This window comes from Xenopus tropicalis, chromosome 7, assembly GCF_000004195.4.
Source record: "Xenopus tropicalis strain Nigerian chromosome 7, UCB_Xtro_10.0, whole genome shotgun sequence".
Classification (NCBI taxonomy): domain Eukaryota; kingdom Metazoa; phylum Chordata; class Amphibia; order Anura; family Pipidae; genus Xenopus; species Xenopus tropicalis.
In genome coordinates, this window is record NC_030683.2 from 109,471,107 (window position 1) to 109,484,344 (window position 13,238).

Here is a 13,238-nt window from a genome sequence, read left to right on the forward strand (position 1 = left end):
GAGTAGGTGCAATTCCAAGACAAACAAAGCATAAACAATTTAGAATGGGAACAAAGACATGTGCAACACGGCAGACCTGTAAATGGAATTCTCGTGTGAAGAAGATATGGGTAGAGCTGCTGGACCATCACTTGTGGCTCCTAGTATCTCCTTGGTGGAGCAAAACAGCTTGCAGGGGAGTCGTACCCATTGCCCCTTCTTTATTACTGATACTGATACTTATTACTAATAGTGCAGCTTCACTCCCTTTTTGTTTTGTAACACGTTTTGTGGTATTATCACAAGAAGGCTTGCATGCAAGCTAGAAAATGATAGAAATACATTGCTTTGCTTGATAAAGATAAAAAAACAAACAAAAAAGCTTTTCTTATTTAAAGGAAGATTAAGGACGGATATTTTGCAACCTAAGATAACAATAGCACCGTGTTTATCTGTAGCAATCTGTTGTATAAAAGAGAAGTCGAGCGGCAAACATTAAAAAACAGTTCCAAGATATGTGATATCTCCCCACACATGTAACACGTTAGCCATCATGGTGTGTGAGTAGCAACAGAACTGGGAAGCCCTTGTGAATGTTGCTTTTTATCTCTAGCGTGCATTTTACAGTGGGTATTTGTTATAGCTTTAGGGCCAAGTCACACTATGTGTGTTCTCTGCAGGTGTTTCTACACTGTTGGAGAAAATGGCAGTACTAAATGTTCCATAACGGCATTGGCTACTTTTGTCAGTGGGCAACTTGAAGACCTTCCTCGCACACCCTAGCATTCCAAAATGAGAGGCTCGGTACACAATGCTGGAGGGATCGGCACCCTCCCAAACAATTCAAAAACAGAAAGCAATGGCACTCGGAGCAATTACAAGCATGACGAGCCCTTGCAAATTTTATTGCGGAGGTGCAACGGTTCGGGGCAAAACAACCTTGATAAAGGGGTTGTTTTGCCCTGAAATGTTGCACCTCCATAATAAAATTTGCAAGGTCTCGCCATGCTTGTAATTGCTCCGAGTGCCATTGCTTTCTATTTTTTATTTTTTTTTCTACTTTTGTCAGTGCACACTGATGTCAGGGCAAAAAGAAGTAGATTTCCATTTTCTCCCCCAGTGTAGATAATCCCACAGGAAAAAAAGCCCTAAACATTCCTGAATCTAGGACCTCAGATCATTTCGTCACCCCCTCCTGTTGTGCATACTCACAAGAACAACTCCAGAATTAGGTTCAGAGACCTGGCCCGTAGCTCATCATTTTATTTACCCCCATATGCTTTATTTTCTCAAGCTTTTATATAAATTGAGCCACACCCTTCCAGATCACTTCTCACTGGCATCCAATTGTGTTACAATCCTATTAAAAGAAGCCTATGGGTGAAGACACACAGAGCTACTAGTAGCAGCTACTTGTCATGGCTACTAAAATAGACAATGCTGAATATTTACTGATAATTGCCTCTGTGTGTTTTAGCAGAGGCAATTCTTAGTATTGTCTATGGCAGGGTATTTTCTGCTGTTAAGTAGCTGTAACAAGTAGCTGCTACTAATTAGCTCTGTGTGTCTTTGCTTAAAGGGAGAATGGCTTATATGGCCAAAAGGATTTGTACAATGTCACTTTGGGAACAGTTTGGGCATGCATGACACTATCCATAGCAGGGAAACTCCATAACCTTTCTCATAACCTATAATAGGAGACGTGAACCTCATTTACAAGAAAATCACAACTTCATTATCCAGAAATCTGTTATCCAGAAAATTCCAAATTGCAGGAAGGCCATCTTGAATAGACTCCATTTTAATCAATTCACTTTAAAAAAAAAAAAAATCCTTTTTCTCTAATTAAAATATACCTTGCACTTGATCCTAACTAAAATATAAGTAATCCTTATTGGAGGCAAAACAATCCTACAGAAAATTAAGGTTAAGGTTGCCTTTGGTCCCTGCTTCAGGGGGACTGACCCCTTTTTGATTTCTCTGTCCCCTTGGAAAATAGACCCCAGCAAGCGTCCCCAATTTTAAAAGCTGTCCCTGGATCTCTCCATGACAACAGAACCAACCCCCAGCCAGTCATTACTGTTCCAGGACAGGAACAGGAATGAGTGATCATCTGTCACCTGATCACCTTCGCTCCTCCCACATCCTTGAAACTTCCCTCCTACAGCATTTCTGTTGCTGAAGAAAGAAATTTGTATAAAATTATTTTGGAGTATTTTTAGGAAGAGATATTAAGATTAAAGTATGTGGCTCTGTTGAGCAGTGGGAGAGTTGCCGAAAAAGTGCTAGTGGCACAAAACCTTTCTATGGGGCACAAAGTCCTATTTCTGTCCCTGAATTTCACTTTGAGAATCTGGTAACCTACCCCATTATGGACCTGTCCATAATATTTGGGACCTGGGGTTTTCCAGATGGGATCTTTCCGTAATTTGGATCGAAATACCTTAAGTCAGTGATCCCTAACCAGTGCCTCAGGGGTAACATGTTGCCCCCCAACCCCTTGGATGTTGCTCTCAGTGCCCCCAAACCAGGGAGTTATTATTGAATTCCTGACTTGGGGGCAAGTTTTGGTTGAATAAAACCAAGAATTAAAAATGTGAATTGAGTAAATTTGAATCAGTGGGAGCTGCCCTTCCCGTAATTTGGAGCTTTCTTTTCAGCTTAATAGACCCTATACCTGTAATATGTTTGAGGCTCACTTCCTTTGCAGTTTGTGCTCTAATCCCTTGTCTTGCAGAAATCACATATTATTCCCATTTAAAATGAACAGGATGATATCAAATGTAGCTACAATACAAAATGTTTGTGCAAAAAATTCTCAATAGTCTTTATTGTTTATAGGACAGACTGCTTTCTAATTAGATTGGTTTGTGGATTTTGTGTTTACTGTATGAAATTTCTTATACAGGATTTTTTTTACAAGTTTATATAATCCACTTTCTTTTTTTATTCCCTTGTGTCTGTATACATAGCTCAATGCCTGGAGCGGTTCATTCTTTGCGTGTGAAAATTTGCTTTGGGGAAATGAGAGTTTAATGTGTGCCCCATATTCTCAAATATCTCACATTTTTATCTCGGAGTCTGATCTTCTGGCAGTTGGTAAAGTTTTGCTTGTCTGTCAGAGACAAATGGTAAACACATTGCAAATGGCTAGGTATTCTCGTTATCATAGCATTATATCATCTTAATAGCCACAGGCTTCAGTTTATTTCTGCTAATGTTTATAGGGCACCTGTCACAGCAAAGTTATTTTCACCATCTGGAGGTTTGGGCCAATACAGCACACAATTTAGTTGGAGAAAAAATACTATTTTAGCCATAAAATCTCCCTAGCAAGCTCTATGCCTCCAGCACTGGGAGAGAGATTGCACCTCCAGTGGGGGAAACAATTTTGCTATGATAGGTGCCCTTTAACATGGAATAAACCGAGTTAACTTTACTAAAAGGAATTCTGTCATGCTTTTTATGTTATAGTTTTTATTACTGTATTGCAAGTAATTGATTCTACCATTTAATATTTTATTCTTGAACCAATACATGTATTTTTTAGCTGTAATATTGGTGTGTAGGCGCCATCTCAGTGCATTGTGCCTGAGTCTGAGCTTTCAGAAGGAGCCAGCGCTACACATTAGAACTGCTTTCAGGTAACCTATTGTTTCTCCTACTCCCATGTAACTGGAGGAGTCCCAAGCCGGACTTGGGTGTTTTACTACTGAGTGCTGTTATCACATCTACCATTAGCCGGGGCATGGAAGCATTTTTAGCAATACAGCTTTCAGGGAGCTGTTATCTTGCTACCGTCCCATTGTTTTGCTGGTTGGCTGCTGAGGGTAAAGGGTGATATCACTCAAACTTGCAGCTCAGCAGTAAAGTGTGACTGAAGTTTTTCAGAACAAAAGTCACATGGGAACCTGGGAAACTAAGAATATATCTAGCCCCATGTCAAATTTCAGAATTAAATATGAAAAAACATTGATTACTTTTTAAAAAAATGGATTTTAGTGCAGGATTCTGTTGGAGAAGCGTTAACTGGTTTGTAACAAATGTTTTCTCATGGCAGAAGATGAGTAAATTCTGAGAGGTCCTTGGTCTAAATATGACAGCATAGAAGAAGCCATTTCTCAGATGTTTTGCTATAGTAGCCACCTAAATACATTAGAGCTCCTTTACAAATGTGTCAAGACAGGGTGAAGACAGGCTGGAGTCCATATGCTGGGTTACACCAGAAAATAGTTCCAAAAGCAGTTTACTCACATGGTATGATGTTATAACTGCTCATGGTAGATGGATGCAGACAGAAGCCAAGAACTGGGCAGGTGGCAGGTAAGCAGTGCCCAATAGACAAGCCAAGGTCTCAGCAGGTATGAAGCAAGCATTGTCAGAAAACAGGCCAAAGTCTGAGTCCAAGTAATGGGCCAGAAGTCAGAAGCAGAAACAAACGAGAAGCTGTGTACCTGTTTGTGAAGTGCAACTTTGGTCACAATTCATGTTTTTTTCCCCGCAGTGCAGCAATAGCCCCTGGTCATTCCAGGGAAGCACAGCATTGCATTTACATAGTTACATAGGTGTAGCCCCCTTTCACTGCTGCATGAGATCTCGCACACATTCACTTGCGTGTGGCGCTACAGGAGCCCTGTGCCCCCGCTATCTGGAAGAGCAGGTACACTGATAAATGGCGTGCCTCCTCCCACGGTCAGGACAGGTTGGGCTGCGGTACCCCTCCCTGGGAAACTTCTCTGATCCACAAAACACACACACAGGAAAGGTTGATGGATTTATTGGCAGGACGCTATACCTTTAAATTTGCAGGGATAGATACAGTCTGCCAGCCAGGGGCAACTTTACTCTCATAACACTGCTGGTACTTTCTGAACTGCTGAGGGGAATCCCCCCACTTATGTGGCAAGTGCTACAGAGTCTTGAGAAGAACTCCCTTTGGCTTTCCGCGCCCTGAGAAGAGCACGCTTTGTTCTTCAGAGCCCTGTACAGGACTGTTTTATTATTACAGAGAAAAGGGAATCATTTAACCATTAAATAAACCCAATAGGACTGTTCTGCCCCCAATAAGGGGTAATTATATCTTAGTTGGGATCAAGTACAGGTACTGTTTTATTACTACAGAGAAAAAGGAAATCAGTTTTAAAAATCTGAATTATTTGAATTATTGAATTATTGTTATATGGGAGACAGGCTTTCCATAATTTGGAGCTTTCTGGATATAGGGTTTACAGGTATGGAATCTGTTATCTGGAAACCTGTTATCCACAAAGCTCCAGTTTACGGGAAGGCCATCTCCCATAGACTCCATTATAAGCGAATAATTCAAATTTTTAAAAATAATTTCCTTTTTCTTCGTAATAATAAAACAGTACCTTATACTTGATCCCAACTAAGATATAATTAATCCTTTTTGGAGGAAAAACAATCCTATTGGTCTTAATTAAAGTTTACATTATATTTTAGTAGACTGTGTATGTACACGTAGATTACAGCAAAAAAAAAAACCCTTATCCAGAAAACCCCATGTCCCTATACCTGTATAAAGTATATTTTATGCACTGTGCTTGCTGTGAAAAAGTTCTGTTATGATCAGTCCTGAAATGTTTTTTACAAAGTTACAAAATTCCCTCATGTAATGTGTTTTGCAGGGAATATCTACAGCACAGCATTTACCAATAGGCTTATACACAGATTCATTATTTTATGCACAGGCCCAGGACAACCAACAGATGGGCCCAAACTGGCTCAGTGTCTCATTTGGCAACCTCGCCACACGAGGGAGCTCACAGTGTATCTCTTTATAAACTTAGTGATTTAAAGGAGAAGGAAAGTCATTTTGGCATTTTACTGCCAATAGATTTGCCACATTAGTGCCACCTAGAACAACATATTTATTCTGCAGAAACCATTACCATACCTTAGTAAACAGCTTTAGAAGCTTTCTCTGTTTGCTTAAGATAGCAGCTGCCATTTTAGGTAGCTTCCTGCCTGCAGTCTATAGCTGAGATCACACATTCCTAAGGGAGGGGGGAGGGAGTTCTTAGCATTCTGGTGGGAGGGGGAGCAGGAGAGAGAGTGAGAGGAGAGAAATGCGCCGACTCTGGGCCCGGGAATTAAGGCTGTTTCTGAGAGAGGAAGTCAGACACTGGGACATCATGCTTACAAAAAAAGAGACAATAAATCCCGTGTTTCTTTTAATAGAGGACTCAGTGGAGCATTACTGTAAGTGCTTATGGCTTGTATTTACATAGACCTTTCTGATAAAGTTTACTTAGTTTTTACTTTTCCTTCTACTTTAACTAGAATATCCAAGAGAACATCAGAGTGCATCACCTTGTGATTCCTTCATCTTTACTGTAAGCCCCAGCTCTGTTTGACAGCACTGCAGTAAAAGCCCCTATTAGCCAAATACATTAAAGACAATATTTGCACATAGGACTGATGCCTCATATCAATTTAATTGTTAGTAACATATAACAGCTAGAACAACATATTTAACCACTTTTAGTGGCTGCACACACAGTAATACACATATATTGATGTTCAAGATATGATATTTCATACAGATTAAAGATGTTGGGAGCTGTTGTTCAGCTGCAGCAGAAGAGCCACATTGCTTCCCATGGTATACAGTCACTGTATGTGAGTCTCAAGGGTTTGTGTCTAGTTGTTTTCTGTAATATTCTTTATCCAGTCTAGATAGTTACAGACTTTAGCATACACTCCTGGAGAATTCTTACTGATACAGTAGCTTCCCCCCCATGAAACCGCTCCATAAAGTTCTCCATTGCAAATCAGGGGGCCGCCAGAGTCACCCTAATGAAAGGAAATAAAACTAATTTAAAAATGTGTTACAAATACATAGCAAACAGTACCGTTTTATAATTAGTTTTGAACCAACATTGATTTGAGTATTGATGATGTTTGAACCATGTCTTTGTACAAATGAATATGGCTAGGTATGCTGTATTTTATATACTAAACTTGCTGTACTAGCCCACTGGTTAACAGCAATAGCCCATTCTTTCATTGTAGTCTACAGGAGCTCTCCATTATGGATAATTATTTCTGAGCCTCAGTTGAGACAATTATTTTAATTGTTTCAGTACCAAAAATAAAAAGTTATATTTAAAGCCCAATGTTACCAGTTGGCAGAAATGACTTGGAGTTTATAAATAAGCCCCTTAGACCTCAAACCATGGTATGTAAAATCACGCATTGGTATATGGTCAATATAATAGTCAAAGTCAAAGTTAACATTTGGAGGTATTTGTCTTTTTTCCCATGATATCCTTTACATGCTGGCAGGTGTGACATATAGAAACAGGGGCAAATTCAATTTCTTTCTTATGGCCTGCCCATATGATTCCTTTTTATTTCTTTCATTGCTGACATTCTGAAAGCTTCTAGGCCACAGGGGCAGTATAGAGCTTACTTGGAGATTTCTGTACTGTACATGTTCCTCCACAGGGGACACCTGGGAGCCTTAGAACAATATGGCGGCTCTGCTGCCTACACAGTGTCCTGTGCCAGTGCATTTTGGGGAAGAAGAGGATTGCCAGCCCAGGGTTGGGCTTAGTAATTAGAGTGATTTTCCTTTAGTGACTTTTAAACTGGAGAGAACAGCATCAAAGCAATGAATAATAACTTGTCTTCCAGCTAAGCAGTGCAAGCAAACTATATCTGCATGTTGCAATGGAGGGCGTGTGATTATAGCAATCTGCTTGTCCACCTCTATCCATCCTTTTCTTACCTTGCAAGAACCCTTTCCACCTTCCAGGAAGCCGGCACAGAACATGTTCTCAGAAATCATCCTGGGATATGAAGCCTTACAGCTGGAGTCAGACACAATGGGCACATCCAGACACTGCAGTTGATCAGGGTATCGCGCTATAAGCAATAAAAATATTAACATTCTTCAGTTCATCATTCTATCCTGATTTTAATATATTAAAGGTCAGCAAGTAAAATTTCTTGAATCACAATGACAGCATGTTATCTATAGAGAGGGGTTATCCCAGTCACATACTCCAACCACAGACTGAGCTTTAGCAATAAGGAGAGTAGCAAGAAGCCATTTCATAATTTCCCAATTAAGGAGTTATGACATTATGTGTTACATGTTAAAAGATGCAAACAATTCGGATGAAATAGTTGGCAAAGTATATGTGACAGATGGGGAGGTGTTAGATTTTCTTGAGATCTTGAGATGATCAGTTTAACTGCAGCGTAGGGAGCTTATAATGAGCTTATAATTAGGTTAGATCTTTCTAATCTGTCCTTGTACTGTTAACATGCAATAATAAAGGGGTAGTTAGCCTTGCTGCACTACACTGCTCAACCAACCTTTACTCAGCTGTTGCTGGACTACAAATCCAGGAATAATGTGAGATATAATGAAGACTGAGACATGCTGGGAGCCATAGTCTGGCAACATCAGGTTTGCAGGGGTGCTGCTGCCATACGGGGAGTTGAGAAACTCACCTCAGATGGCAGCTCCCATCAAGTTCCCAGGGGTGGCAAAAAGCAGCTCCTGCTAACTTAAAGAGCCAAAATTCAGATTTTTATATCGGATTTTTGACTCTTCTAGTGCAGAAAGCACTATTGCGCTCTCTGTACTAGCTATGTGGCCCCCCTTGATCCTCTCTAATGTGAAAAAAATCAAAGTGCAGGGGGAGCGGCATCAACTTGGCACAATAAAACGTTTACAAAACTTTTCTCCAAATCTTCCCAGCCAGCGGCTGCATTAAAATGCAAAAAATCCTTCAATGAAAATTCCAGCTGATCCCAGCAGATTTGCTCCTGCAATTGGAGTTAGAAGCTTTAAGCATTTCCTAGGATTGATCAAGTGTGTCCTTTATTCTCATGTTTAATTCCAGTGTAATATAATAGAGCCAAAAATGTAAAAATAATAATCTCTGTATGTAAGATAACAGCAATTACTCTTAACAATCACATTAGAGGGCATTATAGACAGATAGACAGAGACACCAGGATATTAAGTGGCTTGTCCAGAGTCACAAGGAGTTGTCACAGGGAATCAAACCAGGTTCTCTAGCATGAGATCCCACATCAAAGGCTGATCACTTTGTTTTTTTTACTTCAAATTCAGTGATAGCTTCTCTTGAAAGTTTTTCTATTTTTGGTTGGTGGAGGTAGGCTTATGCATCCAGATGTGCAAGTCAGGGAGCACCGATTGCAGACTGTATAGAAGCCCTGGATTTACCTCCCGCCCTATAGCATTGTGCTCTCCCTGGATGCAAGTGCATAAAGACTGAAGGGTGCAATATTGCTCTATCAGGCCAGCAGTAACCTAAATGGTTGAGAAGTGTGCAACATTTTTTGTCTTTATCAGTGTCAAAGCTGTATAAATATTTAAAACTGTACTGATTATCTCCTAGCTACTAAATATGAATGTACAAAATTCCAGTAGTGTTTCTTCCCTATGAAAAAATGATTCATTTGTTATCCATATTATACCTACTATTATATCCAAGCACATTCCCATAGCCAGACACTAGACACTTAGCCCCGTCTGTTGGGCAGCTTCTTGCCACTGGGATGGGCTGCACATACTGATTATACTGAGCAGGTTTCGCTAGTTTAACCAACATGATATCATGGTCATAAGCTTCATCTTTGTAGCCAAAGTGCTTATAGGCGGCCTCCACTTGGATGTGCTGCTCAGTTCCTTCCTTCTTTTTAAGATCGTGTTCTCCAAGGAGAGCAACCAAGGTCTTGGGTCTAGACAAAAGAGAGAATATAGAATGCAAAATATGGAGTATATAAAGTGGGAAATTAATATGTTCTACCTCTGCTTTGAAACTGGTTAAAAGATGGGAGGAAAGGTTTATCCTGATTAAGCTATGAGTAGACCTCAATGACTTGGAGACAGGACCTCCAGAGTAAAACAATGTTCCCTCTGATTTCTTCTTGTCTGTTTTTGCCTTTATAGGTCCCTGGTAAGGCCTCACCTTGAGTATGCAGTGCAGTTTTGGGCTCCAGTCCTTAAGAAGGATATTAATGAGCTGGAGAGAGTGCAGAGACTGCAACTAAACTGGTAAAGGGGATGGAAGATTTAAACTATGAGGTTAGACTGTCAGGGTTGGGGTTGTTTTCTCTGGAAAAGAGGTGCTTGCGAGGGGACATGATTACTCTGTACAAGTACATTAGAGGGGATTATAGGCAGATAGGGGATGTTCTTTTTTCCCATAAAAACAATCAACGCACCAGAGGCCCCCCCTTTAGATTAGAGGAACGGAGCTTCCATTTGAAGCAGCGTAGGTGGTTTTTCACGGTGAGGGCAGTGAGGCTGTGGAATGCCCTTCCTAGTGATGTGGTAATGGCAGATTCTGTTAATGCCTTTAAGAGGCGCCTGGATGAGTTTTTGAACGATCAGAATATCCAAGGCTATTGTGATACTAATATCTACAGTTAGTACTAGTGGTTGTATTTATAGTTTATGTATGTGAGTGTATAGATTGGTAGGTGTGGGTTGTGTGTGCTGGGTTTACTTGGATGGGTTGAACTTGATAGACTCTGGTCTTTTTTCAACCCTATGTAACTATGTAACTAAGTGTGTGCAGATATGATCTTACATCTTAATGTTTTGTGTGTAACAAAATACATGGGAAACATTTTATAATGAGACGTTCTTTATCTAAAAAGATAACTGGCTACAACTGGGGGAATGGAGGGGTTTATTTACACTGATGCTTCCCAGTGACCTGCTGGTTTGTTAGACTTTAATCCTTGGGATCAGGAACTGGAATGGGGTTTTAGTGCCATTTTCCATAATAGAAAAACCTTAGATATTTCCTAATTACTGTAAAAGGACAAGCAAATTGTATGTTCTGCACAAGCCCTATTCAGTAAACCAATATTGAAAATGGGGTATAAATATTTTTTTAAATGAACTGTATGAGAGGCATAGCTATTCATATACATATGTCACATTGTGAGTTTCTTACGGCTGGTAGCAATGAGCAGCAGAAATTATCCATCTGGGTGAAATTAGGGAACCCCCACACCAGTTTCTTCCATTGAAGGTGAACAATACTTGCCAGGGCTGGGAGTGAGGGGTGCACTCATATCCTCCCACAATCTTATCATCATCATCCAGAGGAGCAGCAGCTGCAAATAATAATAGCAGTATTGGGTGTATGTGCCTTTTCCATAGGGCTTATATATGGCAGTACACAACAGTTGCCTATGAGATGTTATGGAACCCAATGCTGAAACTTAAGCTTTTTTGTTGAAATGCCAGGCAGTATTTTAATGACTGTTAATTTCAAATACATAGCCATACTAATATTCTCTTTACCTGGTGCTATCACCATTTTCTGTATTATGTTATATTGTGGAGCAAAAATTTCCAAAGGGTGGGGTATAGGAGCCTTGAAATGATCAGAGGGGTTCTGATGTTGTCCTTCCTTAAGCAATAGAATGTCAGCAGTTTCCCACTCTCCTGCTCTGTGAGTTTATTAAATGGTGTGTGTGCATGAAGTGTTTTACATAGGAGCTTAGTTGCAGCGGTTGGCAGGGTGGGGCACCCCTGGGGTAGTAGAAAAGGAGGGGTTATCATGGTTAAATGGTTACTTGGATTGTGTAATGGGTAAGCATGGGGCTAGGTTTTAGCAAATAGTCCCAGTATTTAGGTGGGTTGGGGGGATCAGGAGGCCTAGGCTTAGTTTCAAGGTTGGCACAGGGTATTTAAGCTAAGCATGTCAAGTTAATCTACGTTGAGTTGTTTTACTAATATATGTGCAACCTTTTGTATATAAGGGGCATTTGCAATGCAGAATGCAGCATGAAAGTGCAAAAAAAGACCACAGTCAGCCATTTTAACTGCACAGTATACACTGCATTGTTCAAATTTCCACAGGCCTCAGTTATTATATTATTCCAGTAATTCAGGTTTATCCTAATTGGCTACCTCCATATTCTACTTTTGGAACCTCTTCATGGGTTCACCCCCAAATTTGTAGTTCTGTGTATATCTAAGACACTAGAAACTAATTCTTACTATAACTGACCTGCAGACCTACCCCCCAGCCCATCCACATCTTTGTGGGGGGGGGGTGCTACCAGAGTTTGCTAACTACACCTCTACATCTTTCCATTTGAGTATTATTGGTATACATATGTCATTTTCATGTTTGTTAAATGTATAATTATTTGAACTTTTAAGATGGAAATTTCCTTATAGATTATGACACTAAAAAATAGAGGATATTGCTAAATGCAGATTTTACACAACAAAAGAAATTACAGATGTCATAAAGTTGATTTTATGTGGATAAACCAAGAATAACCCTAGATGTTCTTTAGAGACCAATGTTTTATATATTTGTAGATCTCTAACAGATTCTTACCTGCAACTGCTAGGAACATCAGTACCCAGAGAGGCATCATCATGAGTTTTCTTGGGTTGTCAGTCGTAAGCTGAACTGAATTGAAGAGACTGTTGTTCACAAAGGGGAGAGCCTTTATAGGCCAGTTATCAGCATAAAAGAGCACCTGGTTTCTTCCCATGAACCTTCTCCAGGTACTTAGATCATAAGTGCTAGCCTGGTAATAATTAGTCACAGGAAACATGTCTTGGCTATTAATTGATAAATCAACATTATTGCTGCCATTTGTAGTAATATTTAATAGAATTTATGCATCAACAATGATAAAAAAGCCAGTTGGTGATCTGTTCTTGGAAATGTATTTCTAGCCAAGTCAAATACTTAATATTCCAAGATGAGTTGAGCAAATCCAGCAGCCATATTCATACCCTCTAACATTACAGACTATGCAGTACAGAATGGTTTCTTATTCAAGGAAAGAGTCCAGGTGCAGTTTGTCTATAAGGAAAAAATGAACAACTTTTTCCTTCACTATAACCTTATCCAGACACCTGTGGCTGTGAGAGCTCAGTCACTGGCACAATTCTGTTATAGATTAGCAGTAGTAAATATTCTTAAGTCACCATCAAAAAAAAGTCAGTTGGTGATTGAATCTCAGACAAGAAACTCTAAGCCATGTAAGATATTAGCCATATACCTAGGTGAAAAGAACAAGCATGATCTGACACATAGTCCAGTTCACACCAATTACAATAACCAGATATTCAATATACGTAATGTAAAGTGAACTTTACAAAAGTAAAAAAAATATATATATAAACCATCCTTTGCAGCTTAAATGTTACCATAGAATGCTTTATAGCCGCTCTGTGAGAATATCATCCAGGGAGCATATTGTTAAGTCAC

The 13,238-nt window shown here is 39.8% G+C and overlaps 1 protein-coding gene across 1 annotated transcript; it reads right to left on the reverse strand.

Annotated features, from left to right (window-relative positions):
* Positions 1-6,418: 6,418 nt before the first annotated feature.
* Positions 6,419-12,429, reverse strand: klk15 (kallikrein related peptidase 15). Its single transcript, NM_001011435.2, is given in 5 exon segments — positions 6,419-6,795; positions 7,733-7,869; positions 9,464-9,723; positions 10,950-11,112; positions 12,354-12,429. Coding segments are annotated over 5 exon segments (756 nt in total). The 5' UTR covers positions 12,397-12,429; the 3' UTR covers positions 6,419-6,642.
* Positions 12,430-13,238: the final 809 nt, after the last annotated feature.